Source organism: Mobula hypostoma, chromosome 4 (assembly GCF_963921235.1).
Source record: "Mobula hypostoma chromosome 4, sMobHyp1.1, whole genome shotgun sequence".
Taxonomy (NCBI): Eukaryota; Metazoa; Chordata; class Chondrichthyes; order Myliobatiformes; family Myliobatidae; genus Mobula; species Mobula hypostoma.
In genome coordinates, this window is record NC_086100.1 from 167,172,402 (window position 1) to 167,192,613 (window position 20,212).

At 40.0% G+C, this 20,212-nt stretch overlaps 1 protein-coding gene across 1 annotated transcript in view; it reads right to left on the bottom strand.

The window, feature by feature from the left end:
• Positions 1–2,837: 2,837 nt before the first annotated feature.
• Positions 2,838–20,212, bottom strand: part of abcg2a (ATP-binding cassette, sub-family G (WHITE), member 2a) — a 99,214-nt gene continuing 81,839 nt past the window's right edge. The window contains exons 10-16 of the mRNA XM_063046916.1: positions 19,932–20,014; positions 16,158–16,247; positions 13,457–13,581; positions 11,943–12,097; positions 10,936–11,025; positions 6,976–7,061; positions 2,838–4,528 (exon numbers count right to left, since the gene is read on the bottom strand). Of these exons, the coding sequence (XP_062902986.1) occupies positions 4,381–4,528; positions 6,976–7,061; positions 10,936–11,025; positions 11,943–12,097; positions 13,457–13,581; positions 16,158–16,247; positions 19,932–20,014 (777 nt within the window). The 3' untranslated portion in view covers positions 2,838–4,380. The remainder of the gene's footprint in view (positions 4,529–6,975; positions 7,062–10,935; positions 11,026–11,942; positions 12,098–13,456; positions 13,582–16,157; positions 16,248–19,931; positions 20,015–20,212) is intronic.

The following is a 20,212-nucleotide window of genomic DNA, read 5'->3' on the forward strand; positions in this document are numbered from 1 at the left end:
ATGACAAGCAATCTATCTGCCATAGGAAAATGTTAGAAATTATCAATACAGATGTTATAACAGGCCATTTGAAAAGTTGAAAGTAATAAGATTTAGTTTCAATCACAGCTGGATGAAAAATCATAATTGACTAATTTATTGAAGGAGAACAAGCTGAAGGAAGGTTTAGGGAAGCAATTTTAGAGTTTAGAGTTTTGAAAGCTGAAGGTACCATTGGTACTTCTATTAAAAATGAGAGAGAGAGAGCTTTTCAAGTCAAAATTGAAAGACAGCACCAGACTGGAGCTAAATAACAGAAAATGCTGAAAATGCACAACAAACTCTGCAACATTTATGGAAAAACAAAAAAAAACTAATGCTACAAGTCAATGACTTTTCATTACCACTGTGAATTGTTACAGATAAATAGGTTTTAAAAATATAGAGAAAGGGGAAGGGGAAAAGAAAAAGATCAGTCTATGATGTCAGTGGCAGCCAAAGTGATTACATGTATATTAAAAGGAGGTGGAAAATAGCAAAAAAATCAGCTTCAGTCAACAAAAATGCAGAACAATTCACTGTAAATACCAAAGGAATGGGGAGGGATTGGGTAATGTTGATGTTCAACAGTAGTCACTGAAGACCAACATGAAGACAATTAGGAAGAAAAGTGGAATGTTAGCCTTTACCTTGGGAGGATTTGAATAAACGAGTAAGGAAGTCTTACTGCAATTGTATCTGAGAGTATCAGATACAATTTTGGTCTTCATATCTAAGAAAGAATGCACTTGTCACAGAAGGAGCGAACTAAGATTTATTAGAGAGGTTCCAGGGATTATGGGTTAGCTTACAATAAGAAATCGAGTAAACCAGGCAGGCCTATATTCTTTGGAGTGCAGAAAGATGATAGATCTCATGGAAACATAGAACAAACTTAAAGGGTTGACAGGCTAGATGTTTCCTTGTCTGAAGCATTCTGGGACCAGTCCATAGTTTGAAAATTACAGTAGGATGGAATTCTCTACCCTGGAAATGTGTGAAATCTTGGTTGCTGTGTTCATTCAAAATAGTGGGAAATCAAAAGTAGATAGGAAATGCTAGAAAATAGAACTGAAGAGAATATACGTCATGATCAAGATGAAATATGGAGCAGATTCAAAGAGCCGGCTGGCCTATTCCTGCTCCTTTTTCAACTGTTCTTATAAATCTGAAAGAAATACTGGGAATATAATAAAGTGCTGGGATGCTTTAATGCCGGCAGAGTGATGTGGTACCAAACAGGACAGACAAACAAATCAGTTCAGAAGGCAGGAATGTTGTAGCGCCTCTAACTGTGTACAATCTTAGAAACATAGAAACATAGAAACATAGAAAATAGGTGCAGGAGTAGGCCATTCGGCCCTTCGAGCCTGCACCGCCATTTATTATGATCATGGCTGATCATCCAACTCAGAACCCAGCCTTCCCTCCATACCCCCTGACCCCTGTAGCCACAAGGGCCATATCTAACTTCCTTTTAAACATAGCTAATGAACTGGCCTCAACAGTTTGCTGTGGCAGAGAATTCCACAGATTCACCACTCTCTGTGTGAAGAAGTTTTTCCTAACCTCGGTCCTAAAAGGCTTCCCCTCTATCCTCAAACTGTGACCCCTCGTTCTAGACCTCCCCAACATCGGGAACAATCTTCCTGCATCTAGCCTGTCCAATCCCTTTAGGATCTTATACGTTTCAATCAGATCCCCCCTCAATCTTCTAAATTCCAACGAGTACAAGCCCAGTTCATCCAGTCTTTCTTCATATGAAAGACCTGCCATCCCAGGAATCAATCTGGTGAACCTTCTTTGTACTCCCTCTATGGCAAAGATGTCTTTCCTCAGATTAGGGGACCAAAACTGCACACAATACTCCAGGTGTGGTCTCACCAAGGCCTTGTACAACTGCAGTAGTACCTCCCTGCTCCTGTACTCGAATCCTCTCGCTATAAATGCCAGCATACCGTTCGCCTTTTTCACCGCCTGCTGTACCTGCATGCCCACTTTCAATGACTGGTGTATAATGACACCCAGGTCTCGTTGCACCTCCCCTTTTCCTAATCGGCCACCATTCAGATAATAATCTGTTTTCCTATTTTTGCCACCAAAGTGGATAACTTCACATTTATCCACATTAAATTGCATCTGCCATGAGTTTGCCCACTCACCCAACCTATCCAAGTCACCCTGCATCCTCTTAGCATCCTCCTCACTGCTAACACTGCCACCCAGCTTCGTGTCATCCGCAAACTTGGAGATGCTGCATTTAATTCCCTCATCCAAGTCATTAATATATATTGTAAACAACTGGGGTCCCAGCACTGAGCCTTGCGGTACCCCACTAGTCACCGCCTGCCATTCTGAAAAGGTCCCGTTTATTCCCACTCTTTGCTTCCTGTCTGCTAACCAATTCTCCACCCACACCAATACCTTACCCCCAATACCGTGTGCTTTAAGTTTGCACACTAATCTCCTATGTGGGACCTTGTCAAAAGCCTTTTGAAAATCCAAATATACCACATCCACTGGTTCTCCCCTATCCACTCTACTAGTTACATCCTCAAAAAATTCTATGAGATTCGTCAGACATGATTTTCCTTTCACAAATCCATGCTGACTTTGTCCGATCATTTCACCGCTTTCCAAATGTGCTGTTATCACATCCTTGATAACTGACTCCAGCAGTTTCCCCACCACCGACGTTAGGCTAACCGGCCTATAATTCCCCGGTTTCTCTCTCCCTCCTTTTTTAAAAAGTGGGGTTACATTAGCCACCCTCCAATCCTCAGGAACTAGTCCAGAATCTAACGAGTTTTGAAAAATTATCACTAATGCATCCACTATTTCTTGGGCCACTTCCTTAAGCACTCTGGGATGCAGACCATCTGGCCCTGGGGATTTATCTGCCTTCAATCCCTTCAATTTACCTAACACCACTTCCCTACTAACATGTATTTCGCTCAGTTCCTCCATCTCACTGGACCCTCTGTCCCTTACTATTTCTGGAAGATTATTTAGATTAATAAAAGCCATGAAAGCACAGAGTAGGTTTCATTTTTAAACTGCAAGCACCCATTCAATCTGATAACCTCATTCAAAGTAAACCACTTTATTAAAATAATTAGCAATATATAATTTCAAAAAATCTTATAAAACAGATTATTAAACTATTGTCCTTTTCACCATGGTACTTCATTTTCAGATCCAGCAGTTTAAATTTCAGAAGTACACAAGAAAGAAAACAACATTTTCACTCAAATAGATTCGCATCACAATTAAATGTCAACATTGGGGTGAACAGCATTGTTTATTTTACAGGTTTATTATTTTACAGGTCTGACAATCGTGTCTGGGAGGAAAGATAGATAAACCTACTATGGAGGGTGGGCAGAACAGATTTTGTTAGATTGAGATCTGGGATGAGGGGTTCACCTTATAAATAGATTAAGTAAAATGGGCATAGATTCTGGAGTTCAGAAAAGTGAGAGAGAAAACAAAATATACTGGGGGGGTGTGGAGTGGTAGGTACTGTCTGACTGGGTAGATCCTGAGAAATTAGCTGAAAACCATAGAACTACAGTAGGTGACAGAAGAAAATTTGTTTCTGCAGAAGACTAAATTGTTGGGATTTGCAACTCCAGAGGCTGTAACTATTGATAAACAAGTCAATAGATTTTTAGACATTTAGGGGATTGAAGGATGCAACAATCAAGCAGGAATGCAGACATAGTAGAGGATCAGTCAAGGTCGTGAATTACATAATAGGCTCATTGGGTCATATCGTTTACTCCTGTTTCTATTTGCATTAATAATGAAAAGAATTTTAAAAAAAAGAGGAAATCTGAAACAAAAACAGAAATTGATGGAGACACTCAGGAGTTCAGGCCTGATCACTGTCTTGAAATAGTAACTCAATTTCTGTCTCTCTCCACAGATGCTGTGGATCATTGTTTCCCACATTTTCAGTTTTCATGTGACTGATTTTGGATTGCCTGAATGAAGAAAATGCATTGCCGGATTAGATGATCAGGTGGAAAATTGTAAGATGGTCATCATTTCATGGAAACACTGGAAATATGTCCAGCAGTGGAGTCCAGTTTCAGATAAAGGCAATTTTTTTGAAGAACTAATAAACATTTCTTTATTCTTGATTGAGGTAGCATGAAGCTTCTGAGTAGCACAGTTTGTGATAAGCTCAAAGCTATGCACAGACTGTTAAATGAAATTTTAATTAGTTAACGTAGAGTGACAAATCATTCACCAGAATGTTGAAAATGTCGAATCAGTGACACTCTCTGAACAACACAATTTAGAAAACATCCACGGTATGAATCAAGGAATGTAACATCACCTTCTTGTACAATAACATTATGAAAATTTCTTCATAAATCGAAGTTTTAAGTAAGCAATTGTAAACAAAATGACCATCATCAACGCCATTGCCAGGTTATTCTGCCACAAGGCCCATTTACTTGTTTCAACTCCTTGTTTCTCAAGATACTGCTCTCCAGTACACCTAAAATACAAGGTATTTTTATTTACAAAAGGTGCATTTTTACTACATATAATTGGTTAGCTAGGAAAAAATTACCAACTTATTTGCCAACAGTCACCATCATTACGAACAACTACCTCAATTTCATTGCACCCTTATTTCAGTTCATCCTAATATATTCTGTGTGTGAAGAAGGAGGGATTCAATAAAATGTGATATCGAGCTGCAAAAAAAAAGATTGGGGTGGGTGATGAAATGCTTGGCTGATATTGGAGTCTTAAAGGAAGATAAAGGCTGAGGTTGAGGGAAGGAACTTTGGAAGTTTAGGATTTTGAAAATGCTCTTCAATGGTGGAGGAAAAGGAATTAAGGACATGCAAGAATCCAGGATTGGAATTCAGCAGAGATCAGTAAGGGTTATGGGAATGAAGAGATTGCAGACAATTCTGTTGCTCTCTGAAAGTTTATACATTCTCCCTGTCTGTGACTGTGTGGGATCCTTCTATGTTCCTTGGTTTCCTTCCACATTCCAAACACATGGGTATAACTGGGCAGCACGGACTCATTGGACCAAAAGGGCACGCTACTGGATTGGACTGAATTATCTGATTGGATAGATGGATGGAACTCATCAGGGGATTTGAAACCAAAAAGTCCAGTAGAGGTGCTGCAGATCAGGTGGTAATATTGACAGTGAACCTTAGTTGATGCAAGCTGAGCTTTCAACAAGACTAGAACAACTGCGTCTAAAAACACCAAAGACATGATTGAAAACTTATTTAAACAAGGTGAATACCTATGAATTTCCAGCAGTAACCCCCCACCCCCATCCAATCAGGGCTTACAGTGTTTATCCCTCTACTTTTAAAAGTCTATTTTGCAAGTAAGAAATAAATCATTTTGAAGATGTTATTCCTACATGTTTGGGTCCTTCAAACTAACCTTTCAGGTCCTTATGTGTGTCCTATTTCTATTACATATATGATTTTTAACATCGATAGGAAATTTTGTTGCTGGTTGTGGGGAGAGTTCAAAAATCAAACACCATGGTTACAAAGATGATGAAACTTTTTAAAAGTGCAATCACTGTTGTAATGTAGGAATATTATTAATTACTACAACTGGGAACTAAGGAAAATTTATCCAGAGCATGGGAAGTACGTGGAATACACTAACATAGGAATGGCTAAGAAGAACAGAATAGATGCATTTTAGAAAGCAACATATAAATACAAGGGAGAAAGGTAAATAATATATTCAGAGTTAAATAAAAAGGGGTGAGAGGTGGGTTGTGTGGAATATAAATGAAATACAGTTCCATTCCCCTTGTCTTTCCTCAAGAACTGCAATTTAGCCTTTTCCAGTATTTATTCACATCCTCTGAAGGTCACTCTGCTTCTGCTTCCACTGCCCGATCGAACAACATTTCCCAGATAATCACACCTCAATTATGAACGTATGGAACACAAGTGATTTTGCAGATGCCGGAAATCCAGAGCAACACATAAAAAATGCTGGAGGAGCTCAGCAGGTCAAGCAGCATCTATGGAAATGAATAAATGGCTGATGTTTCAGGCCGAAACCTATCATCAGGAGCACAATCGATTGTTTATTACTCTCCAAAGATGCTGGCTGACCTGCTGAGTTTGTCCAGAATTTTCTATGTATTGCTCTGAATGTCTGGTCTCTGTTATTTTCTACATTAATCATTTCCTCTGGCTACTCACCATTCCAAAATTGGGAAGTCTTTCTCTTTTGCTTTTACTATCAATAACTCTTGCAATCTTAGATATCCCTACTGACTTCCTCTACCAATGTGGTCTAAGACAGGCAGGAAGTAACTCAACTTCTCTAGTTTCACCAATTCATTAAGTTGTCCTCAAAGAAACCACAAGGTTTCCAGTTCATCTGTTGGTGTTTAAACAAACTTCTAACCTCCCACCACTATTCCGCACTACTACCCACCCCTCCTCCCCCAGCCTCCACGGAATCAAACAAAATGGGACAGAATGTCAGTTGTGAACACAGTAAACTGTAAAGGTGGCCAAACACTTAGATGTGTTAGTGTTTAAAAAAGAAATTTGATCTTAGTCCTATATTCCTTATTTTTGTTCTTAGCCTCATCGTTAATTAGCTTTTCAATATCCTTTTAAACTTACTTATGGAATCAACTCCCACCACATTTTGAAGCGCGCAGAGTCTGACAACTTTGAGTAAATATACGATCCCCTCAGACTTACTCTCACTGACTTGCACACCACAAAGTTTCCTCTCAGACTTTCTCCCCATTCCCCACTACCTCTCACTTTTCTCTTAAATAAAATCATCTGTGAACTGCTGAAATGGAGAACAAATGTCATGGGTTTGCAGGTAAAGATGTGTTAGAAAGTGATAGGATGCATCAGCTCTTTGAGAAATGGAACTGGGATTCACAATTTATTCTATAGTTTTTTTTTCGTTTGTACTTACATTACTTCAGGAAATGCATTTCCAGCAGATACCAATTCAGACTCATTACAGAAGATCAGACCAACAAGTTCATTTACCTCCAGAGCCTGTGCAAAACCAAAGTGATGCATATGATAACAGAAACAATGCCAGAAGCACTAAAGGCAAAAGAGACTGCACTTCCTCTGCAGTCCAGAATGTCTCCGAAACAGTTTAAAAATACGCAACATATTATTTATGGCCATATCATTAAATCAATGACTAACAGTATTCAGAAAGAAGATATATGGCCCACCATGCTTTATCCCACTCGATCATTCTTTCCCCATAGCCCTGAAAACATTTTCCATTTAAGTATTTATCCAAATTACTTTTGAGAGATTTTGGGCATACTTTTGTGCAGTGTATTGCAAATTGTTAGTACACATAGGAATAGGAGTCAATTTAGCCCTTTAAGTCTAGTTATGCCATTCAATTAGAGAGAGTAATAAAATCATAGAGCATAGAAAAGGCCCTTTGGGCCAACTCATTCATGCCAACCACGGTGCTCACCTATTTGCCCTCATTTGGCCCATATCCCTCTGAAAGTTTCCTATCCACAAGACCATAATATATAGGAGCAGAATTAGGTCATTCAGCCCTTTGAGTTTGCTCTGCCGTTCAATCATGGCTGATTTTTTTCAGCTCCATTCTTCCAGTAGCCTTACCAATCAAAAATCTATTAATCTCTGCTTTAAATATATACTTAACCTCCACAGCCCTCTGTGGCAATAAATTCCAGATTCACCAACTTCTGCTGAAGAAATCCCCCCCCCCCATCTCAGTTTTAAAAGGACATTATTTTATTCTGAGGCTGTGGTCAGATTCTAGATTCTCCTACTAATGGAAGCATCCTCTCCACATCCACTCTATCCGGGCCTTTCAGTATCCAGTAAGCTTCAATGTGAGGCTCCCCTCAGCAAAGATGGCGCCAGACTTCTTTGAGCTCATCTGTGAAACAGCTTAAATTCTTATTTTTAATGGCTCTTTTTCCCTTTTCAGAGTGGCTGGGGTCCTGGCAGAGTCCGTGATTTACGGCTGCACTCAAACTGCGGTTCCACACAGCACTGGGCTCCTGTAACCGGAGCTCACCAAGCGGCCTAGCGTTTTTAATATCTCCAGCAGCCGCGCAGCCTGGAATTCTGTAACTCCCAATCCAGAATAGCTGATTCCCTGGTGGGCTCAACCACAAGCTGCTCTATAAAGCTATCTCATAGGCGCTTTAGAAATACTCCTCCTGTAACCTAGCACCAACCTGATTTTCCAAATCTACCTGCATACTTAAGTCCCCCATGACTATTGTAACATTGCACTTGTGGCATGCATTTTCTATCTCCCATTGTATTAGTAGGCCACATCCTTACTACTGTTTGGGGATCTGTATACAACTCCCATCAGGGTTTTCTTACCCTTGCAGTTCTTTAGATCAACACAATGACTCAACACTTTCCCAGTCCATGTCACCTCTTTCTAATGATTTGATTCATTTTTTTTAAACCAACAGAGCAACGCCACCCACTCTGCCTTCCAACCTGTCCTCTAGATACAATGTGTACTTCTGGAAATTAAGCTCCCAGCTATAGCCTTTCAGCCATGATTCAGTGATGCCTATAACGTCATAGCTGTCAATCAGCAACTGTGCTGCAAGTTCATCTACCTTATTCTGTATACTGTGTGCATTCAGATATAAAACCTTCAGTCCTGTACTGAACTTTTGTCACACCATGCACAAACTTTAGATTCCTAACTTTGTTCTGAGGTCTTACAAAACATCTGCCTTCACAACCTCTCCATTAACTGTTCTGGCACTATGGTTCCTATCCCTCAGCAACTCTAGTTTAAACCCCATTGTGCTGCATTAACAAACCTTCCTGCTAGGATAGTAGTCCCCTTCCAGTTGCAGGTGCAAGCTGTTCCTTCTGTACAGGTCCCACCTTCCCTGGAAGAGAGCCCAATAATCCAAAACTCTTTATGCTTTCCCTCCTGCACCAGCATCTTAGCCACATATTAAACTGTATAACCTTCCTAGTTCTAGCCTCACTAGCACGTGACATGGGTATCAATCCCCAGATCACATCTCTGGAGATCCTGCCCTTTAACTTAACACCTAACCTCCTGAACTTGCTATGGAGAAACACATCACTCGTCCTACTCATGTCTTTGGTACCTTCATGGGCCACAACTTCTGGCTGTTCATCCTCCCACTTGCTGAGGACTCGATCCGAGATATCCCAGATCCTGGCACCCAGGAGGCAACATATCATCCGGGAATCTCATTCTCGCCCACAGAACTTCCTAGTTGTTTCCCTGACTAACAAATTCCCCCACCACCACACCTTGCCTCTTCTTCCCCCTTCCCTTCTGAGTCACAGAGGCAGACTCAGTGCCAGAGACCCGACCACTGTGACTTTCCTCTGTTGGGTCATCCCTCCCCAACAGTATCCAAAGTGATATACCGGTTGTTGAGAGAGATGGCCACAGGGCATTCCTTAACTCCTTTCCCCTTCCTGACAGTCACCCTTTCAACATACGCTGAAGGCATACATTCAACCGTTTAGAAACAGCTTCTTCCCCTCCGCCATCAAGTTTCGGGAGGGTCCATGAACCCATGAACACTGCCTCACTACTTGGCTCTCATTTCACAACATTGAGTTAATTTGTATATTTCTTATTGCACCATAGTAATTTTTTGTACTTTATTGTACTGCTGCTGCAAAACCACAAATTTCATGACAAATGCCAGTGATAATAAACCTGAATCTGAGACTTTAAATGCTACTCATGTTAAGCCTTGCGTTCTCAGAAGTCTCCTCTGAACCCTGTCCATATTCTTACCAAATCTCTTTACAATGTTGTTAGTATACCTGTCTTAGCTGTTATCTCCAGCAGGTTGTTTCATGTATACGGTACCCCCTGCATAAAGTAGCAGCCCCTCAGGTCCCTTTTAAATCCTTCCCCTTTCACCTTAAACCATATAGCTGTTTTCCCGTCATCATTCTTTAAAGGCCTAGATTTAATATTTTGGCTCTTTCACCAAATCCTCAACTTCCCGTCAGCAGACATAGATTTATTCTTGACCTTAACAGTTCAAATTAATATATATATAAAAAAAAATTAGGTTAACTCTTTGAAGTTCTAAGTAACATTATCCAAACATCACTCTTTAACTTAAGTCTGGAAATCCATTTATCATTAGAAACACAGAAAACCTACAGCACAATACAGGCCTCTTCGGCCCACAAAGCTGTGCTGAACATGTCCTTATCTTAGAACTACCTAGGCTTACCCATAGCCCTCTATTTTTCTAAGCTCCATGTACCTATCCAGGAGTCTCTTAAAAGACCTTATTGCTTCTGCCTCCAGCACAGCGGCCGGCAGCCCATTCCGTGCACTCACCACTCTGCGTAAAAAACTTACCCCTGATATCTCCTCTGTACCTGCTTCCAAGCACCTTAAAATTATGCCCTCTCATGCTAGCCACTTCAGCCCTGGAAAAAAGCCTCTGACTATCCACACGGTCAATGCCTCTCATTATCTTGAACACCTCTATCAGGTCACCTCTCATTCTCCGTCGCTCCAAGGAGAAAAGGCCGAGTTCACTCAACCTATTCTCATTCTGGCAAATCTACACCATATCCTTCCAAAAGGACTGCTTTTAGAACTCCAGATATGGTCTAACCAAGATTTTAATCGTGGTAACTTCTGAACAGCACTCCATTTCTTTTATTGTTTCTCTTGCCACTTTGAATTTACACTATTTAGATTTAATCTAATTTATCTTGAAAATGTTGGAATTTTTATGTAATTTTAGAGAATGACTTCCAATTTACTAGTTAGCAGATTCAATAACAACTTTAGTATAGATAGGGTTTGGTAAGGAAAAGCTCGGTATGGGACCTGTAGGAAAGATCTTTGGGGTATATTAGACTACTTGGTACTTACTGTGAAGCCATAATAAGGGATACTTAAATAGTGCAGCCAAGATAACCAACTTACAACGCTTGGCAGATTTACTAAGAGGCCGGAGAATATCTGAAAACAAATGCAAAGAGTTAGCAGCCCAAGGCTATAATAATATCATCTCTCATTGTGCTCTGTTGTGACATTTCCCTCCACCACCTTTTCACCAAGGTTGCCATGTGCACCACCTACAAAATGCAGTGCAGCCCTTGCTTGAGCTACTGTGGCAGCACCTCCCAAACCTCTACAAGCTAGAAGGAAGAAGGGGTGCAGTACATTGGAGCACAAGTCACACACTATTCCAACTTCAAAATATACTTTCAGTTCATTGAGTTTAAGTACTGAAATCACCCCCCAAAGGGAACTTTTTCCACCAAAAAGACAGCAGTGGTTCAAGAAGCCATTCAATGGCACCTTCTAAGGAGCAATTAGAGCTGGGTAATACATTATAGCCTTGCTAGCAAAGCTCTCATCCAAAAAAATAGAGTGAAATAAATATGCTCCAAAAAGGGATTAGAATGTGGTGATAAAACATAACTATTAATCGTGGGAAGCATTCCTAAATTAATTTGAAAATCTACTCTCCAATATGAGCACTGCATCAATGACAATTTTTGAACATTTAGATTCATTGCTGCTCTACTTTCGATTAATTCCACCACTATATTTATACACTTGTGAGAATAATGTTCGCTGTTATAATTTCTTCCAACTTTTCCACCAAAGAAGCAAATTTACTTCTGTATTTTATTTCTATGTACTGTATTTTGTAGATAGTAAGGAGCCTTTAAGAGGGAATGAAGAGAAGTAATTCAAGTGCTTACGCAAAGGCACCGCTAGCAGTGACAGTGAGATAAATGAAAATACAATATGTACAAAAGACCAGGACTAGTTGCTGAGTAGGTTTAAGGGTGGAAGCAGTGTACTAGGCTAGGGAATGTAACTAACACATTGGAGGAACAGTAAGCAATCAGATAAATGTGACTTACGATCATGATGACAAATAGTACACTAATAATGAGATTTGCAATGCCAATGATACTTTGTCCAGTTGCTACAGCCAATCCCAGCGATGTGGCTGTGACGGAGACTTGGACTAATGTCAGCAATGCAAAGAAAAAGGCACCAGGATCCATCTTGAAGCCTGAAAAATTAAACAAAACTCTTCTAATTTTCAGAGACAATCAATTAAACACCAGCCCAATTAAAGTATTGTCTTTGCTCTGTTCCTTGTATCAGAAAGTAGATCCTAGCACACTGCACAGTGCAACAAACGATTCTACTTATCATTTAAAAATGTACATGTTGGATTTTTGAGGTTGATGCATTCTGTGCAAGTCATTTTATAAAAGATGGAAATGTCTTATAATTAAGGCACACTAACATGTTACCTTGAATCTCAACTTCTAAATATTATTTTAAAATGCTCATGACCAAATGTATTAAGAATTTCTTTATTGTTTAAGAACTGGATTTCACACCCAATTCACATTCATACTTTTGCATAGCTTTTCCTAAAGAAAACTTAATTACTGCTGTTTGCACTATGCAGAGGGTCAACATTCCTGTACCAGTAGCTACTGGAGATATTACTGAAAGTTAAATCTAGTGGCAGATACAAGACATTCTCGATGCAATTATTGTTTTGAACTTGTCAATTTGTACAGCTTTAGATTTACTATTTTAAGTTTTACATTTCCCATCATTAACAGTACACATGAATCTCATTCTCCTTTTGAACTTCTCATTATCTACTTTATTAACGAAAGGGACAGAGGAGCTCCAACCTTGAACAACCCACTGACCTCTCCACTGCAGAGATATCTTTTCACTGCTCACCTTAATTTTTGTGATGGTTACATTAATGTTCGGAAAAGTAGGTTACTCACCCCCTCAGATACAAAACAGTAAGGTATAGGAGCAGAACTACGTGATTTGGCCCTTTGAATCTGCTCCACCATTCAATTATGGATGATATATTTTTTAACCCCATTCTCCTGTCTTCTCCTTGTAAAGCTTAATCCCCTTAATGAAGATCAATTTATGACTGAAAAACACCAAATGACTTGGCCTCCACAGCCCACTATGGCAATGGATTCCACAGATGCACCACTATCTAGCTGAAGAATTTCCCCCATTCCAGTTTTAAAGGGACATCCCTTTATTCTAAGGCCATGCCCTCGGATCTTAGTTCTCCTACTAATGGAAACTCCATATACAGTATATTGCCATTAATTCCAGAAGTTTGTGGCTGACTCCATTTATCTGCCTTGGTTCTTTAATATTCTTGCGACTTAACTGAATATCCCGCATCCCGTACAATTGTGATATCATCCCTAAAGAGTCTACCCCTTTGTCTCAAATCTGTTCAAATTCAATCAGTCCTCAAATCTGTACACTGAAGTGTGGTGAAATATTTATCGGTGCTAATTTCATTTCATGCTCTTCAATAAAATATAGTTCTAGAAACTCAATAACAGAGATAATGGAATCTGCTGCTTACCTATCATGAAGTAGGTGATGACTGTAAATACGACGGATGGTATTGCTCTCATGGGTATCAGATCAACAAATAACTTTGCAAAGAAGTAGGATATTATCATGTAGTATCCACTGATATACTCGTGGCTGTTATTAAAGATAATAGTACTATTATCAAATTACTATGGGATATTGGAGGTAGACAAATATCATATTTAGCATATACTTGTGAGAAATGATATGCCAATCACTCTGTTAAATATCTGCAAATGTATCAATTTTGTACAGTACAGAAGCTTTGCCCATGGATTGCCTGCACGTCGGATCTGTGCGCCGTTTGGAAATGATCAGTACATTGTGTTGTTGCTCTCCTTGGCTGGATCTTTGAATGCCATCCTTCAAATCTGATTTCCACAATGTGAAAACAGAAAGACCATGAAGATTGTTAATGTACTGGAGAATCCAGTGCCTGCAAAGAACTCGTTGTTAGCAAATGTCTTTGTTGAAGACTAATGAGTTTTCTAGTGATTGAAGTGTTGGTAAGGAGAGGAGAGAGATTTAAGGTGACTGCCAAAAACACACAGGCAACATTTAGAATTTTCGTACTCACTAAGTGCTCAGGATTTACAATCCATTGCCTATTTGTGGTTTTTTTTCCAAAAAACTGCTCAACACTTAGCGGAATATGGTGAAAGAGAAGAAGTACTAACTATATTGCTCTTCGCAAGACAATGGGCATCTGGACTCTACTTTTCAGTGATTCACCATGTACAGGCGAGGATGTACTACGAGTCTGTGGTGGCCAGTGCGATCATGTTTGCTGTTGTGTGCTGGGGCAACAGGCTGAGGGTAGCAGACACCAACAGAATCAACAAACTCATTCGTAAGGCCAGTGATGTTGTGGGGATGGAACTGGACTCTCTGACGGTGGTGTCTGAAAAGAGGATGCTGTCCAAATTGCATGCCATCTTGGACAATGTCTCCCATCCACTACATAATGGACTGGTTGGGCACAGGAATACATTCAGCCAGAGACTCATTCCACCGAGATGCAACACGGAGCGTCATAGGAAGTCATTCCTGCCTGTGGCCATCAAACTTTACAACTCCTCCCTTGGAAGGTCAGACACACTGAGCCAATAGGCTGGTCCTGGACTTATTTCCTGGCATGATTTACATATTATTATTTAATAATTTATGGTTTTATTACTATTTAGTTATTTATGGTGCAACTGTAACAAAAACCAATTTCCCTCGGGATCAATAAAGTATGACTATGAAAGTGAATATTCAGATTCACTAAGCATAGAAAAGGCTAATAGTGTGTTGGCATTCAGTGGAAGAGGATCTGAATACAGGAAGAAGGACATTTGCTCCAAATGTAGAGGCTTCTAATGAGATTTCATCTTGAATACTGTGTACAGGTCTAGACTCCCAAGCTAAGAATTACTCATGATAAAAGGAATAGAGTCAAGGTTCTCCAGTTTGATTCCTAGGAGGGCAGCACTTTAGCAGATTAGTCTGCTAGGTCCACACAGGAGATGTTGAATCAGATAAGGGAGGAATGATGGGCAGAAGGAACTGTGTGGAAAATGGGAAAGGGAAGGTGAAGCAAGGGAAAAGAAACCTCGGGTGACGGGCAGATCGAACCAAGTGAGGGAGGGGAATGGGGTTTGGATAATGGGTGGATGGAAAAGGCAAACAAAGGGAGAGAGAGCCTGAATAGAATGAGGGAAGTGGGAAAGGAACACAGTCTGGGTTACCTGCCATTGGGATCTCATTCAAACATAGCTTGACAGAGTAGATGCAGAGTTAATGTCTCCCCTCGCCTGAGGGTGTATAGAACTGGAGCCTCAAAATAAAGGGCTGGCCACTCTGGACGGAGATAAGCAGAAACCTATTCACCCAGGAGGGTGGTAAATCATTGGAATTCATTTCCCAAAAGCACTATGGAAGCTCAGTCTCCAAGTACATTCAAGACAGAGAGATTTTCAGGTATTAAGGGAGTTGAGGGATATAGAGTTTGTGCAGGAAAGCGATACCAATGTAAAATATCAGATATTATCTTGTTGAATGGCAGAAGCATTGCAGAAAAGCTTGAAAACACTATCACCAGGCTCACAGACAGCTTCTATCCCACCATTTTGAGATTCATAAATGGAACTTTTATATAATAAAGATGAAGTTTTGATCTCTCAATCTACCTTGTCATGGCTCTTGCACTTGTTTGTCTGTCTGCACTGCATTTTCTCTAACTGTAACACTATATTCTGCATTGTCACCGTTTTCCCTTGTACTACTGTCACTGTGGTAATAAAATGATCCGTATAGATGGCATGCAAAAAAGAGATTTTCTTTGTACCTTGGCACAAGTGACAATCATAAACCAATTTTAGCAATTTATTTTAAATTGGCTGGCCTGTAGTTACTTGCTTAACCCAACTCCCTTTATTGAACAAGGCAGTAACTTTTCCCACTCTCCAGACATCAGGCACCATCTGCAAAGAGCATGAAACAATTATTGCCACTGCCCCCAGTTATTTCCCGCCATATTTCCCACACCCTAATCCCTTCAGATACCTTCAGGCTATCAATTTCACTGTACATTTCCATCACTGAAAGTTTCCAATCACTAAATGCTTATTGACTATAAATGGTTTTGTATTTTAGTTATAGGGAAACAAAAATGTTCAATATAACTGCAAAAATTTAAAGGCACTTACATGAAAATCTTCTTCTCTAAGACAAATAATTCAATTACAGAGATGCTGGTAAAACACAGGTTAGTGGTCAGGAAGAACATTGAACCTACTCTAAAAAGGAAAACAGAAATTATCAGATGTTTTTACACTATATTTGACCAATGAGCATTAAGCACTTCAACACATCTAACACAGAAAACATTGCAAAATGCTTCACAGCAATTTCATCCCACAAAATGACACTGAGCCACATAGAGCTGTTGAGGATAACTGAATAAACGAAGAGGAAGGTTTTAGAAAGCATCATAGAAGAGAGAGAGGAGACAAACAGGAAGTGATTTTGTGGATTCTACAGCTAAAATCATACAAGCCAATTGGAAATATGAGGCACAAGCAGCCTTGGTTTTGGAGAAAGGAAGGAACAGGACTACACAAAGATTTGACGACAGAGACTTTAAAATCAAAGCATTGGCTGACCCGGAGGCAATGAAGGTCAGCCGATGATACTAAGCGTGGTGGATGAATTAAGTCCTATGAACTCTCATTTATAGAAAACACTATTTGGGAAACCAGTCAATGGAATAATGGGACTATTGGGTCTACTCCAGGTTTCTTCATTTTGTTTGAAACAAACTGAAACTGCCTCACCTTCTATGAAGTTAGGGAGAAAATCATGTGGTTTAAAATCTGGTTAGAAGAGAAAGGAGAGGGCATTATAAAGTGCCATATGACTGATGAAATGCTTATAGAAGTGCAGTCATCCTAAGATCTAGAAACGCAGCAGCAACATAATAATGATTCATTTTTTTAAAGTATGTTGATTGGAAGGATAAACCCAGGCCAGTATATGAGGATAACACTCTTTGAATTAGTGTCATACAGTCAGTCATAAGTGCAGAACTGTCCTTTGGCCCATTAAGCTGACTTTTTGCCCAACTACACGAATCCCATTTGCCCACGTTCAGACCATCTCCTTCCATGTCTTGTCTATTTAAATGTTTCTTAAACATAATGAATGCATCCAATTTCCTCACCTCCTCTGACAGTGTATTCCAGCTATCGGCTACACACAAAAAAACTTGTCTCTCAGATCCCCTTTAAGACTTCTTCCTCTCACCTCAAACTAATGTCCTCATGTTTTTGATACACCGACCATAAGAAAAAGCTTCTAACCATCTAAGTCTTATTGTAAGCTTTCTTTTTAATCAGTTGACACCTCAACCTCCAGGAAAAACAGACTTATTCAACCTCTCCTCATTAACCGAAGTTCTCCAAGACAACACCCTGAAGAATCTGCTCTGCACCCTCTTCAGTACAATCATATGCTTCCTTTAGTGTTGTAAACCAGAACTCCACACAACAGCTTAATCAATGCTCTATGAAATTGTAACACAACTCTATAAAGCCAAGACCTGCTATGAATGCAGTTATGCCTTATGCCATCTTTATCCCTGTGCTGTCACTTTGAGGAAATTAAATTGAAAGAAATGCAACTGGATGGCTGCTTTACCTGGAAAGTCTGCCTGAATCCTGGATTGCCAGCAGGGAGGAGATAAAGCAGCAGACCGAAGCTGCATCTCCTGACATTGCATAGGAAAGCACAAATGAGAAAGAGAGTGGTTGTACGGGATGGAGGAACAAAGCATAAAGTTGTGGAGAGTAACAGTCCCTTTGAAAGATGAAATGAGAGTGATAGAATAGATGTGTCAGTAGAAAGAGGCAGAAATAACAGACAATAGTTTGGAGGCTAGGAAACTCTCTTCCAGTTTTGTGCTCTGCATTTGGTTCTAACAATATGGTACCTTCCGGAAGGAAATTGTTAACTTCCAGTCTCTTGTCATTTTAATTCTCCATCCCACTCTGACATCTGTGTCTTTGGCCTCATACAATATCCCGTAAAGTCCAAAATAAGCTCGAGGAATAGGATCTCATCTTCCATGCAGGCACATTACGCATAGAGTCATAGGGTAATACAGTATAGAAATTGGCTCTTCGGCCCACCTCGTCCATGCCAATCTTGGTGCCCACCAAAGTAGTCCTATACATTTGCTGAAGCAGTTTGCACTTTAACATTCAGTCTTTGGAGTGTGGCCAATTAGTCTCTGTAAATTGCCTTGTGATTAGATTAGTGTTAAAGAGGTGGGTTGCCGGTGGTGTGGTTCATTGGGACAGAACAGCCTGTTCTGGGGTGTATCTCTAAATAAATGAATAAAGCAAATTGGTTCAATCTACCGTGAACTATCCATCCAAACTTCGGTGTTGCTCAGACAAAAAAAAAGGCCCAAGTTTAAAACACCTTCTTCACAATACTTGCTCACATCATGCAGCATCCAAGCGAATGCAGAGTACTAAGGGAGAGCAGACATCTCAAAGTTCCAGCTTTCTGTTTTCTCTCCATCCCCCCCACTCCCACCCTCATGTGGCCTCATCCATTCACCCTCCTCTATCTGCACTTTTCCAGAAGCCAGTTATGATTAACAAACATGAAGAAGTCTGCAGACGCTGGAAATCCAAAGCAACCCACATAAAATGCTGAAGGAACTCAGAAGGTCAGGCAGCATCTATGAGAAAGAATAACCAGTCGCCGTTTCAGGCAGAGACCCTTCAGCAGGTCCTGATGAAGGGTCTCAGTCTGAACTATCATAAGTTTACTCTTTTCCATGATTAACAAGCATTCGACCACCTCACTTGGACAACATCAACACTATCTGTGTCCTTTGGACAACCAATCTGTCCTATTACGGACATTATCACTACTCCCCTCCTCTCTGCAACTTAAAACGATTATTATATTTCCAGTTCTGATTAAAATCATCAACCTGAAATGGTCATGATGTTTCTTCAGCATTTTGATTTTTAATTCAGAACTCCAGTATCTGCAGTCTTGTATTTTGATCACATGCAATACATTTTACAAGCTGCAATGAAACAAATGATAGGAATAATTTATTCAATATTAAGCTGCTAAATAATTAAGGGACTGAGTGACAGATTTTCTGAGACCCATCAATGGCATTTTTCTTCATTTACTTGTTTATATAAATGCATTATATTGTCATACTAACAGCTGTCCATGATTTTTATCTCTAGTCTTAGATTTTCCATTTAATTCTCTGAAAGTTGCCTCACAAGCTAATAGGGTGGTTAAGAAGGTATCTGATATGTTGGTCTTCATTAGCCAGGGGATTGAGTTCAAGAGCCGCGAGATAACATTACAGCTCTATAAAACTGGTTAGACCACACTTGGGAGTATCGTGTTCAGTTCTGATCACCTCATTTTCGGACGGATGTGGAAGTGTTTGAGAAGGTGCAGGGATTTATCAGGATGCTGCCCAGATCACAGAGCATGTCTTATGAGAAAAGGCTGACTGAGCTAAGACTTTTCTCTTTGTAACAAAGGAGGATGAGAGGTGACTTGATGGAGGTGTGTAAAATTATAGAAGGCATAGATAAACTGGGCGGCCAGTTACTTTCCCAGAAGAGCAACGGCTAATATCAAAGGACATCTGGAAGAAAATTTAGAAAAGATGTCAGAGGAAGTGTTTTTTTTTTACACAAAGAGTCATAATTACCTGGAACATACTGCCGTGGGTGGTGATAGAGGCTGATACATTAGGGACATTTAAGAGAGTCATAGACACATAGATGAAAGGAAAATTGAGGATGGTGGGCTGTGCAGGACGAAGGGTAAGGTTGATTGTGGAGTAGGTTAAAAGGTTGGTACATCATTGTGGGCTGTGTAGGGCGAAGGTGCTGCACTGTTTTATGTCCCAAGTGTGAAAATCTTTGACCAACCTGTTTTGAACTCCTGACATGTCATTTTCCACTCCAAAGAATATGGCTCCAACAATCAGTCCAAGTACAGCTGAAACCACTACCTAATAAAAAAAATCAATAAAACAGAATATAATCAACGAAACACTTCAAGATGGTCTCCTCAGTTCTCCCTTTTCTTACTCTTCTATGCATTTTCTCTCTGGAAGCTCATTGATCCATTGATGTGCCACAGACACAGACCTCCTGCTTCTCCTGGGCTTCAGCGGGGTAGAGAACCACACCTGCTGCTGATTCCACTT